Source organism: Mesoplodon mirus, assembly GCF_964341445.2.
Source record: "Mesoplodon mirus genome assembly, chromosome: 19".
In the NCBI taxonomy this organism is placed as follows: Eukaryota; Metazoa; Chordata; class Mammalia; order Artiodactyla; family Ziphiidae; genus Mesoplodon; species Mesoplodon mirus.
The window spans coordinates 4,929,037-4,946,701 of NC_138995.1; the positions used below are offsets into that span (position 1 = coordinate 4,929,037).

The window sequence follows — 17,665 nt, forward strand, 5'->3', positions numbered from 1 at the left end:
GGCGCTCCAGGCCGTCGGTCTCCCCGCCCGGATCGCGCAGTATCGCGAGCGTTGGGAGTAAACACCCCGCATGGAGATCCGAGGCGTGTTCGCCGCCGAGGCGCCGTTATCCGGGGCCGGGCGGACCCGAGCCTGAGGCCGCCGCAGGTACGTCAGGCGGCCCGCTCCCCGGAGCCGCCGCCTCTCCGGACCCGCGCGGCCGCCCGCGCTCTCCGGCATGCCCGGCGTGCTCGAGGCCCCGAGGGCGGGGGTCTGCGCTGGCGGGGGCGGCGGGCGGCGGCGGGGCCTCGTTTCGCTCTGGGAACCGCGGGCGCCGACTGGGCGGTGCGGGGGCGACGGTGTGGGGCGCGGGGAGGACGGGCGGCTTGACGCGCCAGTGCACTGCATGCCTGCCCGTGGGAGCCTCGCGGTCCCCTCCACTCGCCCCAGACCGGCCCGGCTCCCGGCTGGTGTCCCCGCCTGGCCCTCTCTGCGTGTTGACACGCTTCGGTAGCTTGCTCCATTTCACCGTTTTCTTTATCTGAAATACACTTTAACGGAGTCAAACCATATGCCTGGCCCTGGCCCTCCGCCTCCGAACAGACCGCAGTTCTCGGTCTGCTCCCAGAGGGAGCTGGTATCAGATCTTAAGGGACCTCGGTTCTCTGCCCCGTCTCGGTCTGTACGCATTGCTCCACTGATTTTTCAAAAATGCGGCGTAAGAAGCTCGTCGGCAAGTTGCGTCCGGGAGGCTCTGGTTGACTCTCAGAACCAGAATGCCTTTCAGACCTGTAGGATCTTAAAATCTTGCCTTGCCCTGTCCTGAATGTGCTGCGTGAGACGGTTATACACCGTCTTACATATGTTCATTAAGATGTTTACCCCTTGTTTGGGTTAGAGCCCCTGAGACTTTTGGCCTGTTTGCCTATGCAGATTAAGTTAAATATTTACAGTTACTTTAGATTCTGAAGGACACTTCCAAGTGTCCTTTGAGAGTGGCTTAAGATTTGAGTTGAACTGGAGAATTTCGTTTCCTATGGCCCTTTAGTCTTCATTGTGCTGGTAAGTAGCGCTCTCACTTCAAGGTCTCAGTTTGCCTGAGTATAAAAATGAGAGCTTTGGAGAACAGTGACTCTTCCCAACCTTTAACCTGCAGCACCCATTTTATTTATATATTTTTTAACGTGAGAGCTTTGTTAAGGTAAAGTTACATACCATAAAATTCAACTGCTTTAAGTGTACTTATTCAGTATTTGTTGGTAGTTGTTGTTTTAGTAAATTTGCAGAGTTCTGCAACCACCATAACCCAGTTTAAGATGACATCCCCAAAAGATGGCTGGTGCCCATCTGCAGTCGCTGCCTGTTTCTAACTCCAGCTCCAGGCAACCACTCATCTATTTTCTGTCTCCTTAGATTTGTCTTTTCTGAATATTTCGTGTATTCAGGTGAGATCGTATGTGGCCATTGTGTCTGGCTTCTTTTGTTTCGCATACTCTTTTCAAAGTTCATGTACATTGTACCCTGTATCAGTAAGTCATTCCTTTTTTTTAAATTGAAGTAGAGTTGATTTACGATGTTGTATTAGTTTCAGGTGCACAGCAGAGTGATTCATTTATACATATATATATTCTTTTTCAGATTCTTTTCCATTACAGGTTATTCCAAGATATTGAATATAGTTTCCTGTGCTATACAATGGGTCCTTGTTTATCTATTTTATATATAGTAATGTGTATCTGATAATCCTAAACTCCTAGTTTATGCCTTCCCCCAATACTTCATTCCTTCTTATGACCCAGTAATATCCCAGTGTATGGATATAACACATTTTGTTTATCCATTCATTCAGGACACTTTTTTGGGGGTGGGGTGGGGCTGTGTGGCATGTGGGATCTTAGTTCCCCGACCAGGGATCTTACCCGAGCCCCATGCAGTGGAAGTGCAGAGTCTTAACCACTGGACGGCCAGGGCAGTCCCCTGGACACTTTTCTCAAATAAAAGGTTGCGTTTCCATGTATGATGCAGATGGCCAGAGCCCTTTTTGTTAGAGGTGGCAGCAGGGGTGGCGGGTGGGACTCTTGCCCATAAGCTGTCTCCGTTGTGCTCCCCAAGTGTCCCTTATATCCCTTATATTATAAGGCTTATACTTATCATTGATTATAAGGCTTATAATCAAGAGTTGGTTGCGTCTATAAATAAAGAAAGTCTAGTTCAGTGCTTGCAGAGCCTTAGAAGCATCTAGGGTCCTATGGGATCAAGCAGGCTCTCTGCTGCGGAGTCAGGAGGTCTGAGCGTTCCCTTCCCATCCACGTGTTGTTTGCTCGCATGTTCTGTCGGTCTGGTGGCAGGTAGTTCTGGCCCCGCCTGCTGCCCCTTTCATTTGTGTGGCAGCCACGGTAAGTGCCACAGATGATGAGAGGCCACAGGCCCGGGCAGACTACACACGGCTCCTAGCGTGGTGCTTTAAGTGGAGCTCGGGTGGGCGTGTATTTGCATCCGCCCCCTGCCACCAGGGGGGAGTTAAGGTACTGGTTATATTTTGGAACAACTTGGCAACTCCAGCCCTCGGTGACTTGAAATATTAAGAACGGGAGGCTGGACCTTGGTTTCTCACTGTTTGGCCTGAGTCAGGTTAGGGAGACTGATTTCCTCCTCCCTGTGGCCTACTCAGTTTTGACACGCTGAGAAATCTGTTAACTTGGTTTATTAATATTGAGAATGTCTTTTTGCTTAAGAAAATGAATTTAAAGTAACATGAGGAAAGTACTAGCCTTATACGGGGCTGGCCAGTCCTGGATGGCTGAAGGGTCAAGAGAATGAGGCGACAGGAGCCACACCTGAGAAAGAATAGGCAGTAAAAACAGTGTAGACCACGGTCCTTAACTTTGGCACTCTTGACTCTTGGGGCTCAATTACTTGTGTTTTTTCCCCCTACAAAGCCTACTAATGTACAGAATGTGCCAGAATGAATGGTTCAGTCGGGCTTAAGAATACACCTTTGTTTTAAGATAGTGTGGTCTGGCATCTCTTAAATGTTTGCCTGCTAAACAATGTAATACAGTCAAGTATGCAGTTAGTTACAAAAGTGGTATTTTTACAGTCAAATTTTAATTGAACTGAGTAGTGTCCTTCCATAGCCTAAACAGTTCAATTTTCTCTGTATCTATTTCAGTAAAGGGTCATTAAAAAGCAAGGTACATCTTCATAATTAGACGACTGTCAGGTGATACAAGTCATTTTCTCTCATCTGAGTTGTGTTCTTTAATGATTTGCAAAGAAATCATTTTGGATGTACTTTAGCTATACCTAGCATCATAATCCTAGTGATTCTCTTTTATAATGCAAAGCAGAAGATTCTCAGAGCTGTAAGGAATGTTAGCTGTAACTTGCCCAAGTAATACATCTCCTCTACCTTGTCTTCTTTTTATACACGTCTTATTAAATATTATTCCTGGCATTGTATTTTTTGAGCTGTTTATTTTACATTTAGTATTTAATGTCAAATATTTTTTGGTTGTACCTTTATTGGAGGCATAATTATACTTATTTATGGAAAATCTGTAATTTTGTAAATACCATCTTTTAGGGTGTACCTTTGTATGCAAAGATAACCAGGTCTTCTATGTTAAGAATTTATAGAAATTAAATCCAGTAAACACTTAGTGGATCCAGTAACAGTGCTAACCAGGCCCTATGATTAAGTGATATTACAGATGATAAACCTGTTGAGAATGTACTAGGTAAAAGCATATCCTTAAGCTAGAAGGTAGACACAGAGATTTTTGAAAACAATTCCTAGGAAATAGATCCCTTTTAAGCTCTGCTATATGTACAAATAAAATTACATTTTTAACATATTTTGACTTTGTGCCACTGTCTTACCAGAAAATTTGTTTTTCTATAAAATTTATTTTAAAAGATTTATTAAAGTATTTAAATAATATGTTTTATCTAATTTAAAAGTGTAACGTGCTCTTTGTGAAAAGGTATGAATAGAATTAAGAAAATAACTACCTGTAATCATAATATCGAAAGGTAATAGAATCATTGGTACCATTTTGGTGGATATTTTTTCATGTTCTTTTTTCCTTGTGCATATAGATACATACTTAAAAATCAAGATTTGGATCACACTGTACATGAACTGTTTTACTTAATATTTCATTAACATTTCCCCCATATTCTTTGGGAAATCTATTAGCTTCCTATGGCTGCTGTATCAAATTTCTATAAACTTGGTGGCTTAAAACAACACAAATTTATTCTCTTGCAGTTCTGGAGGTTGGTAGTCTGAAGTCAGTCTCACGGGGCTGAAGTCGAGGTGTCAGCTTCATTCTTTCTGGAAGTTCCAGGGGAGAATGTGTTTCCTTCCCTTTTCCAGCATCCAGAGGCACCTGCATTCTTTAGCTCCTGACCTCCTCCTCTATCACTTCAGCCTCATGTTTCCATCGTCAGTTCCCTGCCTCCCTCTTATAAAGACTCCTGTAATTACATTGGACCCACCTGGATCATCCAGGACACTAGACATCCTTAGTTTAGTTACACCTGCAAAGTCCCTTTGGCCATATAAAGTAACATTTATAGGTTCTGGGGATGAGAATGTGGACATCTTTTGGGGACCATTATTCAGCCTTCCAAAGGACCATAGTTTGAAATTGCTGCATTGCATTCCATAGTATGGGTGAACTAATTATTTAGCTAGTCCCCTGTTGCATTTAGGTGGTCTGTAATTTTTCCCAGTTAAAATCCTTGGACATAAATTATTGTATGCTTTCAGGTTTATACTTCTATGGATTTTGGGAAAGCAGGGTAACCTGCCTCTTAAGAGTGTGGCCTCTGGAGCCAGATCACCCAAGTTCCCAGCCCAGCTTCCCCACTTACTGGCGGGGTGACTCCAGGCAAGGTGCTGAGCCACCGGGGGCCTCAGTTTTCTCATCTGAAAATGGGGGGATGGGTAGGAACAGGTTGTCGTGGGATTAAGTGAGTTAATATATGCACACTACTAGGATAACGCCTGCCACATGATAGATGTTCAGTAAGTGTTAGTTGTTGTTATTACTGAAGTTATTAGACTAAAAGTTTTTTACGTCCATATATTGGCAAATTACTCTAAAAGGTCATAAGAGTTTTTTACATTCACTAGCAACCTATGAGAGTACTCATTTTATTGGGTTGAATTCTTAAACATGATTTTATTTTATACTCAATTTTTGTCTCAATTTTTGTCAAAATGTTACTTGATTTTTATAATGTAGATTATAGAGGCACTGGGGTTAATTTTAGCAGCTGTTTACTATCTCAATTCCTTAATTCCTTAGAATGAGAAATACTTTTAATTTCTCTTTGACTGGCTCAGTCCGTCGCTTGGTGTGTTCAGATATCATTTTGTGTGACAGTGATAGGTGTAAACCTATTTGACAAGGTCCATGGTCTGGTTGTGCACACACGGGTCTGTGCACACTGAGTCTCACAGAAGAGGCTTAAAGTTGCCCCCACCCCTCCACCACATTTTCTTTTTAAAAATTATTTTATTAATTTATTTATTTTTGGCTGCGTTGGGTCTTCGTTGCTGCACGCGGGTTTTCTCTAGTTGCAGCGAGCGGGGGCTACTCTTCATTGCGGTGCGCAGGCTTCTCACTGCGGTGGCTTCTCCTGTTGCGGAGCACGGGCTCTAGGCGCACGGGATTCAGTAGTTGTGTCACGTGGGCTCAGTAGTTGTGGCTCACAGGCTCTAGAGTGCAGGCTTAGTAGTTGTGGTGCATGGGGTTAGTTGCTCCACAGCATGTGGGATCTTCCTGGACCAGGGCTCGAACCCGTGTCCCCTGCATTGGCAGGCGGATTGTTAACCACTGCGCCACCAGGGAGGTCCTCCACCACATTTTCAAATTCATACTCCCACCCTCCTGAGGGCAGCCCTAGCAACTGAGACTAAATGTAGGACCTTTTTTTTTGTGTGTGTGCATATTTTGGAAACCATTCAACCTGCCAGAAAGGGTCCAAGAACAATACAAGCCCTTTTTTCCCTCTGAACAATTTGAAAGTAAGTTGCAGACCTGATGTCCATTATCCCTGGATACTTTAGTGGGCATTTCCTGCAAGCAAGGACCTTTTTATGCAGTCACAGCACAGCCTTCAAAATCCAGAAGTTAGTGTTGATACGCCACTGCCAGCTAATCACAGGTTGGCCCCATTCAGGTTTTGCCAGTTGTTCATTTCCAGTAATGTACTTACAGTAAAGGGATCCAGTTCAGAGTCTTGAGTTGCAGTTAGTGGTCATGTCTCTTGAGTCGCCTTCAATCTCAGCCATTCCTTGACTTTCATTACCTCAGTACTTATGGAAATTCTATGCGAGTTGTTTTGAAAAATGTCCCTCGATTTGGGTCCTGACGTTTCCTTAGGATCTGATTCAGGTTGTGCGTCTTTGGCAGGAGCCCCTCAGGTGATGCCAGGCTCCTCCAGTGCGTCTGCCTGGCGGACCTGGGTCCACTTGTCCCATCGCTGGTTAACTTGATGAGGCGTCTCCATTGTAGGGTTGCCCTATTTCCTTTCGTAAGTCAGGATTTTGCTGGGAGGCATTCTCAGACCATGTAAATAGCTTCTTCCTCTTCACAGTTTAAGTTTATTTTACGTATATATGCTACAGTGGACTCATGTTTTCCTGTTGTATTCAGTGGGTCAGGATCTGTTACTTTCATTATTTACTTTGATGCTCAGATGGTCCCATGCTGGCCTCTGTGTCCCTTTGACACGTCCCCACCATTCTTTGAGCTTTTCCTTACTTTCTGGCACAAGAAGATGTTCCAGACTCATCTCTGTTTACCCTGCCCAGCCTGGAACTAGCTCTCTCTCCAAGGAGCCTGGTTTCTTTTAGTGGAGAATAGTTATTTAGAAAACCAGTTCTGGGTTCCCTCCTGTTGGGATATCACTGCCCCTGTGTCCTTTCAGCAGACAGAGCTCGGAAATACATGTATGTGTGTTTGTGTGAATGTATTTTTCTACGTCTGTCTGTATATTGAAAACCTTGAGTTCACACCAGTACTTCCAGTTTTATTCTGATCCTGCATGGTTCATTCCGGTTTTTCCCCTTTTGAGACTTCCTTCTCTGTCAGTGAGAAATCTGCCTCCCATTATCCACAGAATATTTATTTGATCAAATCAGTGTCCCCTCGTCACTGCCGGCGCCTCACGCAGGCTCTGACGCCCCTCGCCAGGGGCCTCTCCCCTCAGCCTCCGGCCCTCCGCGCCAGGCCGCTGCAGCTCTCCCACCAATGCCTCCTTCCTGTCCTCGGCCGATGATTTTTATAAAAAGCGTTTTCTTTTCCTGTTGTGTCTGTGTCTTTTCTCTGTGCTCACCTTACGCTTGTCGCTGCCTATGTGTTTGCCACTAGATGGTGAGCCCGTCCTGGGGACACACTCTGCAGGTCTGGACTGTGGAGTGGGAGCAGGACGGAGCCGTTGTGCGCGCGGTCGAGCGGTGCCTTCGGAGCCCTGTGGAGGAGTCGGGGGAGCCGTGTCTTTAAAACAAACAGGCCAAGGGCGCAGAGGTCGGTGCACTGCGGCCGCTCTTCCCTCCCCAGCGACCACGCCGTCGCTCACCGGCCTCTAGATCCCCCGCGGCAGTTTTCTTTTCCTCGGTGCAGATTGATGTTTCGAAGCTCTCTCTTTCTGGGACTGGGAAACGTAGAAACCTCCATATCTGTTGTCACTCTTGAAAAAGAGTGTCTTCCTAGAGTCCAGATTTTAGTTCACCTTTAAAGAACGGAAGCAGGTCAGCCAGGTCCAGGTAGGGAGTGTCTCCTCGTTCCTGTCCTTCCCAGCCTTCTCCTTCCTCCCCGTCCCTGGGAATTTTCCTCGTGAAGGTGTCTGCTTTCCAGCCCCTGGGGTTTGGAGACTCCTCTCGTGTGGCCCTTTGGTGAGAGGTTCAGTGACCTTTCAGTTACTAAACCAGTGACCGCCGTTCATTATGGAAAATTTCCCCCTAATTTGGGGGTTTTGACCTCCCTCTTCCTCTCTGCCCTGAGCCATGCGCCCCCAGCTCTCATGCTCACCGAGAGGACTCAGGTCCTGCCCGTGCTTCCTGAGCCGGCTTTTCCTGCGGCCGCCGCCATCCCGTTGGGCGCAGACGCCCTGGGTGTTGGGCCGGAGGCCTTGGTGCTGTCCCTGCCTGCTCACGTGCACGCCCCGCGTCTGGTCGTCCGCAGAGTCTGTCCGCTCTGCCTTCGCCTCCCCCTCCCTGGCCCAAGCCACCCTCTTCACAGGGGCCTTCCAGGGGTCCCCCGCTTCCACACGGAGGCTGGGGCGAGCCGGCCGGTGAGGCTCCTTTGCTCTGCTCACGCTTTCCCTGCCCGGTCAGCGCTAGGGCGCGGGCCTCTCATCTCCCCTCCGAGGTCCCCTTCCCTCGCCCCTGGCCTCTGCTCTTCCTGGCACACACCAGGCGTGTCCTTGCTCGGGCTCCTGCCCTTGTCTCCCCAGCGCCCGCGGCACCCTTCCCCAGGGGGCTTGGCGAGCGCCCCGCTTCCATCGGGTCTTCACTCAGAAGTCCCCTTCCAGAAGCTTCTGCAGCACTCTGTCTCAGCTTCACCCCTCCCCCTGACTTGTCGCGTCCCCCTTCTTTCTTTTTTCTGCTTTCAAAATACAGGATTTATCACCAGCTAAATGCCACGTCTTCCCATCGTGCGTGTTACCTGTGTCCCCCTGAAAGGGCCGCTCCACGAGGCAGAGATTTCGGTTGTCTTGTGCTCACTGCTCTGCGGGGCCGGCCGGAGCAGTGCCTGGCTCTGGGGCTCCCGGGGAAATGGGTCGGACGAGGGAACCGAGCTGCTCGCATCCCCCCGCCCCCCCGCCGCGGGGTTCTAGTTCTGCACGGCGCTCCGCTGGCTGTGAGCGGCTGTGTTTCCGCTTGTCGCTGGCCCTGCTGCTCAGCCCCGTGCCTGCCTCAGCACCTGCCCTGTCACCCTCTCCAGCCTGGCACCGATGACTGGCTGCTCCTACGCGCACCCTGCGTTTCCTCGCCGGGATGTAGCTCTGCTCAGGATGCCCCGCTTCTCCCTCCGTACTTCCACGCTTCCAGCCCTGCCGGGGTAGAGTCGCCAGAGCCAGCCGCCAGCCGCCTCTCCAGAGGCTCCTCCTTCCGTCCCACGTCCCCGCGTGGGCCCTGTGCCTCTCCTTTGCGGTCGTCCTTTGCTGCACTTGGCCTGGCCGTTGGCGTTTGTGCTTGGCCTCCTTGCAGGCTCTCACCTGGAGGGCTGCGTCCCTCACCTACTAACAACACGTGTTTCCTCTGTAACCCCTGGCAATGTCTGAAACTTGGTTGGCACTTCATAAATTTGTACGATGTAGTGAGTAAATTAAGGTAAACTGTCTTACGATCGTGCAGTGTCCTGTTTTCCAAAGACCTAAAAAGTTTCCTGTTTCTATTTGGAAGAGAACTGATTACTTCAGGCATTTTAAAATTTCAGAATCCCTGACCTTTTCTTCCGTTTCTCTTTCTTTTGAAGTCAGGCTCCTGCCTCAGCTGTAAGAGAACATCAGCCATCTCTACCCCCACAGGCTGATTGTAAGTTCACTGTCTTTACCTGTGTGTGAATTATTCTGGATCAGGTTTAATTGAAGTTGATCTAACCCAACTTGTTAGGTCTAACATTTGCTCACTAGTATGGCTCACTAATATTTGCGTTATATCCAGTCCAAATGTGTCATAGATTCTTTTTTTTAAGCTATTTTACATTTGGTAGTGTAAAAACGTGTCATACATTCTGTAGCATTCTGTTTTTATTTTATTTATTTTAATTGCCTTAATTGAGACCCATTTAAATCTTTTCAGTGTAAGTTCATTTCCTATTAACATAAGAGCTCTTATCACCAGTGATTAGCTTTCTCTACTTTGACCCGTAATACTGTAATTAAGTCAGCTATATGCTTCAGATGGTTGTATTCTGTGATACAGCTGCAGGTATCAAGTATGAACAAAAGCTTGGACCTTACTCCCAAGCGGCTTGCTATAAACTAGGTTGGAGTGACTGTTGGTGTCCTCTGTTGCTTTGCTCCCATCTTTCTGTTCTGGTCTTTGTGTTGAATTTCTTTGTTTATATGACTGGCATTCTCATTGTTCTTCATGTTGCTATGGAAATAACTTTTAATATTTCATTTCTATCTGATTAACTCTCTTCCACCAACCTTGGTCTCCAGTTGCAGAGACAGGCCTGCTTTTCAGGTTCGTTTGTTATTATAACAATGAATGTCCTAATTATTGAACTTCAAAGATTGTTTAGATACTCTTAACCCCTTACTTTTCTTTTCCTTTAATAAATTTATTTATTTATTTATTTTTGGCTGTGTTGGGTCTTTGTTGCTGTGCGCGGGCTTTCTCTAGTTGCTGCAAGCGGGAGCTACTCTTCGTTGCGGTGCGTGGGCTTCTCATTGCGGTGGCTTCTCTTGTTGCGGAGCACGGGCTCTAGGCGCGCGGGCTTCAGTAGTTGTGGCTCTCGGGCTCTAGGTGCGCAGGCTTCAGTAGTTGTGGCATGAGGGCTCAGTAGTTGTGGCGCATGGGGTTAGTTCCTTCGCGGCATGTGGGACCTTCCCGGACCAGGGCTCGAACCCATGGCCCCTGCATTGGCAGGTGGATTCTTAACCACTGCGCCACCAGGGAAGCCCAAACCCTTACTTTTTTTTTATCAGTGCTTTCCTATCTATAGAAGCACACATGAATAGTTCCAGAAACCACAGACTCCTTGTTGCTCTCAGGTACCAGTTTCTGCCGGAAGAACAGGTTTAACACCCTGACATCCCTCTCTTGAAAGCGGCTAACTCCTTGTCCTACGTGTTTTCTTTTTAGAAACAGGTAGCACCGGAAGGCCTGTCTGTCTCACTGGTCTGTCTTCCCCCTGCTGGAGTACTTATGTTTCTGGTGTGAGTTGTGCAACGGAGTTTTCTGGGCGTGCTGCAGCCTATGTTGTTGTTTTATCACTGCTCTGTTCTTCACTGTGAAGGATTATGAGTTTCCTTACCATTCAGCTACTTTGGAAGGTATTCGTGCTCACATGCAGTTTAATACTCAGCGGTTTTCTTTGGCAACAGCTTTTACCTCACGAACTGTCCTCTCATGTCACTCTCAGTAAAGAGGTAATTTGACTTTATAACATATTCAGCAGGTTGAAAATCTTTAAGTTGAGGCTTCAGGTAAAATACACTTAGTGACAATAAAAGCTCTTCTGTGCTCTCTTCATAGAATTGGCAGAAAATATTTCAAAATCTGAAGAGGCATAGTTTGAATAATTTTAGACCATTTATGTCGTCTCTTAAAGAAGGTGGTAAGTACATGACTTGCATGGAAATTAGTTTGCTCTTAGGTGTTAATTTTACAGCAGAAAGTAAGGGTGTATACCAAGCTTTTGCCTGAAAAATTGGTGAAATTTATGGGGAATTAAAGTGCTGACTGGGGAAATGCCCTGGAGATGAAGAGCTGCAAATGATAGGAAAATACGGCGTCTGAAATAGAGGCGTAGTAAGGACCATAGGCGAAGGGTCATGGTTCCTCCTGCTCCGTGGTGCCGGGGTGCTCAGGGCCATTGTGCTTAATACTCCTGGGGTTACTTGTCATCCTTATTTTTCTCATTTATTTTATCCTATTTTATTTTTGAAGCTGTCTTAAAACTTTTTTTTCCCCCTGAAAGAAGCGAGGAGTAACTAAGTAAAAGTGAAATAATAAGATGTTCCATGGTTGTGTCATACATTTATTTTGTCTTGTAGCCGGTGTGTCTTTTTGACCCTCTTATCTAAATTGCAGCGATCACTAACCCTCCCCGGCTCTGTCGGTGCACTGCTGATGTGTCTGTGCACTTGCTTTGTTTTGTAGACTGGCTCACGGAGTGATCCCTCATCCCCGTTGGACTTTGGTTCTGTGGTGCAGATGGAGCGTAGGACTCGGGTGTCTGGGCCGGAGTGAGCGAAGCCCGAGGCCCAAGATGGAGAAGAAACGACGAAAGAAATGAAAGCCTCTTTTCAGGCCAAACCACAAAAGGCCATGAAATTTAACTTTTATTTACCTTGGACTAGACTGTAAAATGGCTGATCAGTAATGTTTCAGCTTTTAGCCGAAACAAAAATTAACTTATAATCAAGGAAGAAAAAAGTGCGATTTGAATTTATGCGATTTTATGACCATATTCACTCATGACCATGAAGCTTGTCCACATCTGGCTGCTTCTGCTGGTGGTTTTGCTCTGTGGGAAGAAACATCTGGGTGACAGACTGGAAAAGAAATCTTTTGAAAAGGCCCCATGCCCTGGCTGTTCCCACCTGACCTTGAAGGTGGAGTTCTCCTCAACAGTTGTGGAATATGGTAATGATATTATTTTAAATATTAGGGACTTCCCCCCACCCCCCGATGTGGTTTTTTTTTTTTTCAGATTTATTGTAAACATTAGCTTTTGCCAAAAGCAATAAATTTCGAATGGGCTGAGTGCGTAGTGTTTGGATATTAATTCTGCTGAAGTTTGTTTTTCCAGTATAATTAGCTTATATTAAGGAGGGAAATTGACATTCTGAATTATTTCCCTAAAACTGGATTCCATGGAACAGATGTCATTGTAGCTGGTGAGGGTGGGGACTTTGGAGGGGCTGAAAGTTAATGTGACCAGTTGTGGATAACTAAGCAATTAGTCTTATATAATCTGCTCTGCATTTTGTTACTGTTTTCAGTGAAATAAAACTGAGCCTTTGCTTCTCTGAATTCCTTCTTCCTGTTTGAAAACCTTGCATGCCTTTCTCTGCCATACACTCAAATTTCTGTTAATGTTTGGTTTTTGAAAAATAGCTCAGGTATCTGATTCTAAGTGATGTGTCCTGTGATCAGTGGGGTTCATCCACATCGTTTTAACTCAAAGCTCTGGAAACTGCCATCCAGGGTGTTTAAACTAGTCTGTTTGTTTACTCCTCTTTCTACTAGGTTTTATGATATGTAAGCTTTCTTTTACCAGGGAAGTTTTAGATTAAGTATAATCTTATGTCATAATATAGGTACGTAAATTCTCACTTTTATTTTGTGGTCATTGATTGCAGAGTATATCGTGGCTTTCAATGGGTACTTTACAGCCAAAGCTAGAAATTCATTTATTTCAAGCGCCCTGAAGAGCAGTGCAATCGACAACTGGAGGATTATACCTCGAAACAATCCATCCAGTGACTACCCTAGTGATTTTGAGGTGATTCAGATAAAAGAAAAACAGAAAGCGGGGCTGCTAACACTTGAAGATCATCCAAACATCAAACGGGTAACACCCCAACGGAAAGTCTTTCGTTCCCTCAAGTATACGGAGTGTGAGTACTGTGACCTTGGGCTGGTCTGTATCCATCTCTGCTGCGCTGGGAATAGAGGGAGGATATGCGCTTTCACACGTGGCAGAATTTGAAAAGCAGCATAGAGAACATTCCTGTCCCTCCATCTAGTTTCGTCAGTCGTGAACATTTTCCTGGCAGGAATTTAAAAAACCAAAGAGAGACTTCGTGCTTCTGATAGAAACAAATAATGAAAGTTTGCAGTAGAGGGTGATGTTTATCTCTGTCGTGTGGGAAGTGATTTTCACCAGGTTCCTCTCAAAGCGTGCAGGCTTTGAGGCCCTGATGCCCCTTCACACTCTGAAACGAAGACGGTGTCGTTGAGTCTCCTTTTTATTTGCATGTTGCTTCTTTCAGCGCATGTTTTTATTTTTGAAGGCATCTCGCAAAACCCATCTTCCTTGGGTTTCATTTTGCTTTTCTCAGACCCTCCCGACCGCGCACCGTCGCGCCTCCGCTGGGCTTGTTTAAGCTGGGAGCTGGCAGGTGCAGGGATGGAAGGAGTTTGCCGAGTCCCTTACAGCTCCAGGGCTTACTCTCCTAGTCCTTACAACTCGCGCCTGTCGGGATAAGTTTATCCTCAGATGACAAGTTGCATATTATTGCATAATATTTTCCAAAGTAAATGGGTTACCAAAGGAAAGGGTTTTTTTTTCCCCATTTGACATAAACTGGGGCAACAAATTGCTAGTTCCATTACCGTTTATTGTCATTTCTTTCATTAGGTGGAAAAAGAAGATTTTGCTTTTCTTTTTTTGTCTGTCATATACTAGGCCTGAGAGCCTCTGAGGTTTCAAAAACACCCAGGGGACAAGCCTGACTAATTTGCATCCTGTGACAGCCAGTTCGAGTGTCAGCTGTGGAATTCAGGTGTCTGACTTCGCAGAGCTCTCTCTCTGCTAGTCCACGTTTCGTGGTGCTTTTTCTCTTTGAAAAGCAATAATCTCAGAGCAATCCAGGAAGATAAAAGCAAACCAAAACTTGTACAGTTAGCCAAATTATATAAATTGTGCCTTTTTTATTTTTTAATCTTAAAGAGCTGCAGAATATTTTAGGAAACATAGAAGGGCTGGTTTTAGCACAGGAAGCGTAGGGGCTTATGGTTGGGGTTCCCTTCTGTATCCTCTCCACCATGGTTGTCAGATGCTGTGCTCGACAGCCCGTAAGGAAATAGTCTGTATCTCCTTCTTGTTAGCCATGACCTTCTGTGGTAAGCAAGTCTTCTTTAAGCTTCAGTGCTTCTCATCCAGAAAATGGAGATAATACCACCTACCTCAGAGTTCTTACAAAGGTAAAAGGAAGTAGTGCGTGTGAAGAGAGCTTAGCAGATTTCTTAGGCTGTTGTGAGCAGACATTAAATGTTCATTTTTTTGGAATTCCCTGGCGGTCCAGTGGTTAGGACTCCATACTTTTACTGCTGGGGCCCGGGTTCAATCCCTGGTCGGGGAACTAACATCCCGAATACCATGTGGCACGGCCAAAAAAAAAAAGTTCATTTTTTCTGTGGCTCTGTTGTTCGAAGGCTTTGCTTTATTTTGGGTTGGAATCTGTCACACTCTGGATCCCATCCCTGGTCTCTCCATGGGCCATAAGACAGAGCTAACCTGAGTTCCACCAGACAGCACTGCAGGGTATTTCAGGGCTATCCTGGTGTCCTTAACAGCTCCTTCTCTCCAGGATAATAAAAATGTCCAGTTCTTCCAGGGGTTCCTCTAGTATGACCTGGCCTCAAGTCCCCTCACCACTTTAATTGCTTTTCCTTGAATACTACCTGTTTTCTCTTAACGAGTGAAGCCAGAGTTGAATGCAGTCCTTTGGTTGCAGTCCCGTCTGCTGAAAGGAGAGCACAGCAGACCCATCCTTTGTTCGAATATTATCCTTCAATTAGTGCCCAGGCTGTTGACCAAAGGAACAGAATCAACATGGGAGGTTCAGTATAGAATAATTTCAGTTGCACTGTGCAAATAATTACTTAATGGAATTGACATGACTGTATATTTTTCCCGGTCCCTGTACTTTCATGGGTGTAGCCTGGTGAGACCGGAAGAAAAGCTAAAGTAATTGGCTTTAGAAACAGAACCTCAGTGGTATTACAGATTTGCCCTTTAGAAACGGATTTGAAATATGGTTTTTTTCTTCATTATAGCATGGTTTTTGAAAGGTAAAGGGACAACCCTGTGGTATTTCTTCTACTTTTTTCTTCCACTAAAAAAAAAAAAAAAGTATTTACAGATAGTAAAATCCATGCTTTTTTAGTGCACAGTTTGGCGAGTCTTGGTAAAAGTGTGCAGTCAGGTGCCCACCAGCAACATCAAGATACAAGACAGTTGCATCACCCCCAGCAATCCCCCGAGTCCTCTGTTTTGCTTTTTGAAGGGCGACGTTCTAGCAGATACGCACGCTGAGGACGTTGGGCAGGTCACAGTAGGAGAAGGTCAGAGCGAGGTGTCCTGGGATCACACTGTAAACGGTGAAGTGTCACCATCGCTTAGTGGACGTTTTCTTATACTCCGCCCTCCCCACCCAGCACACACACACTTCTGGTTCAGTGGGAATAGTGGCTGATGAAAAACCAGGCATTTCTTCGGTTTTAGTATCACAGTTGACTTTATTTCTTCAGAAATGATTCTCTTATCAGTCTTTCCCTGCCTTACATCGGTTAGAAAATTCCAGGTAAAGAACTATTCGGGAATAACGAACTATTCGGGAATAACGTGATGGCTAAGTAATATCCTCTGACTCCAGACGCGTGGAGAAGCTCCTTCTGGCGGAGGGGAGGGAATATCACCACCCTGCAGAAGGGATTTCAGATGGGAGTCCTTGCACTGGGGGAGTGGCTGTTTCCCTGACAGGTACGTGTCCCCTGCGTTTCTGATCTTTCTCTCTCGTGGCTGCAGCTGACCCCGCCGCGCCCTGCAACGAGACCCGCTGGAGCCAGAAGTGGCAGTCGTCCCGCCCCCTGCGCAGGGCCAGCCTCTCCCTGGGCTCCGGTTTCTGGCACGCCACCGGGAGACACTCGAGCAGACGGCTGCTCAGGGCCATCCCGCGCCAGGTCGCCCAGACACTGCAGGCCGACGTGCTGTGGCAGATGGGCTACACAGGTGGGCCTGTCAGCCGGGGGGCCTCCCCTCCAGGGCCTCACGGGTCTGTCCTGCGGGTTGAGCTGGACGCAGTCAGCTGCCCCTCGTCTCTGGCTCCTATTGTGGGGGCGTCTGCTTCTGTGGCTTTTCTCATTGTTTAGTCCTGTTCACTTTTTGTGTCTTATTTTCCTGTACTGTTTTTGAGGTTACAAGGAGTAGACTGTGGAGTGTTTCTTTCCTGTTGACACATGTGAACAGACACAGCACTGCTCCTGCCAGAGCTGACTGGCAGTCCAGCAGAGTTCTGTAATTTCCCAGGGAATGAGATCAAATCCAGAGATAGTTACCTTGATTTGGGCAGTCCCGTGAAATTGAGCATGTCCCTCCTGTGTGGTGCCCCGTGTGCGGCATGGCTAAGTGATTGACTGTCGAGCTTGTTACCTTTTGTTTCAGAACAGGAAACAATAGTAACGACCATATCCTGAGAAATAAAACTCACAACCCATCAGATTTTTTTTCTTGCTGATACATCATGGCAGAAAATTCCTGTTTTAACTAATGTGAAGGTTTGGACCCTAAATATCAGCCCATGTTTCTGGCGCCTCATACCTCACAGTTTGTCTCAGTGTCTTTCCATTTCTCCTTGGCTTAGAGACCGTTACCTTAGAGAACCAAAGACCTTGCCTTACCGCGCCTCAGACTTAACACCCGGGGGCTGACATTTTATTAAATTACTGTCTCTTCTTGGTTTATCTCTTTAGGGGGAAAACTTCACAAAACAGAAGTTCTCTAATCATCAGAAAAGCATTTTTCCTTCCTCCCAAACCAGCTGGTTTCCAGTATTGTGTCTGCATTTTTAAAAAGTAAACAATACACTTTGTTGGTTATCTCAGTGTAATTGATTATTTAACGTAGTATTGATACATAAATGCAACCCTCATGCCAAAAAGACATTACCTTTGTTACTTCTGTTAGTCTTTCAGTGAGTATCTTGTATTTTTTTCTACGTGTTTTCTAGAATTCCTTGTTCTAACAGCATGAGTCATGTTTCCCATCGGAACAGGTGGCTTTGGGCCAGTATCTGAAGTAGACTTGTTATCGTAGAGAAGTGTGTAATGCAGTGGTTTTCCTTAAAGTGTGGTTTTTCCTGCGTGTGGTGGGCAGCCCCTCTCTGCAGAGTCGCTGTCGTTAGTGAGCAGCCCTGAGTCCTTGTCGGGGGTAGAAACGGCCCCGCCCTCCCGTAAGTGAGTGCTTTGTGCCGTCCTTAGCCC

At 46.3% G+C, this 17,665-nt stretch overlaps 1 protein-coding gene across 1 annotated transcript in view; it reads left to right on the forward strand.

The window, feature by feature from the left end:
* Positions 1–17,665, forward strand: part of MBTPS1 (membrane bound transcription factor peptidase, site 1) — a 50,049-nt gene continuing 32,384 nt past the window's right edge. The window contains exons 1-4 of the mRNA XM_082606957.1: positions 1–147; positions 11,834–12,319; positions 13,039–13,296; positions 16,212–16,415. Of these exons, the coding sequence (XP_082463083.1) occupies positions 12,151–12,319; positions 13,039–13,296; positions 16,212–16,415 (631 nt within the window). The 5' untranslated portion in view covers positions 1–147; positions 11,834–12,150. The remainder of the gene's footprint in view (positions 148–11,833; positions 12,320–13,038; positions 13,297–16,211; positions 16,416–17,665) is intronic.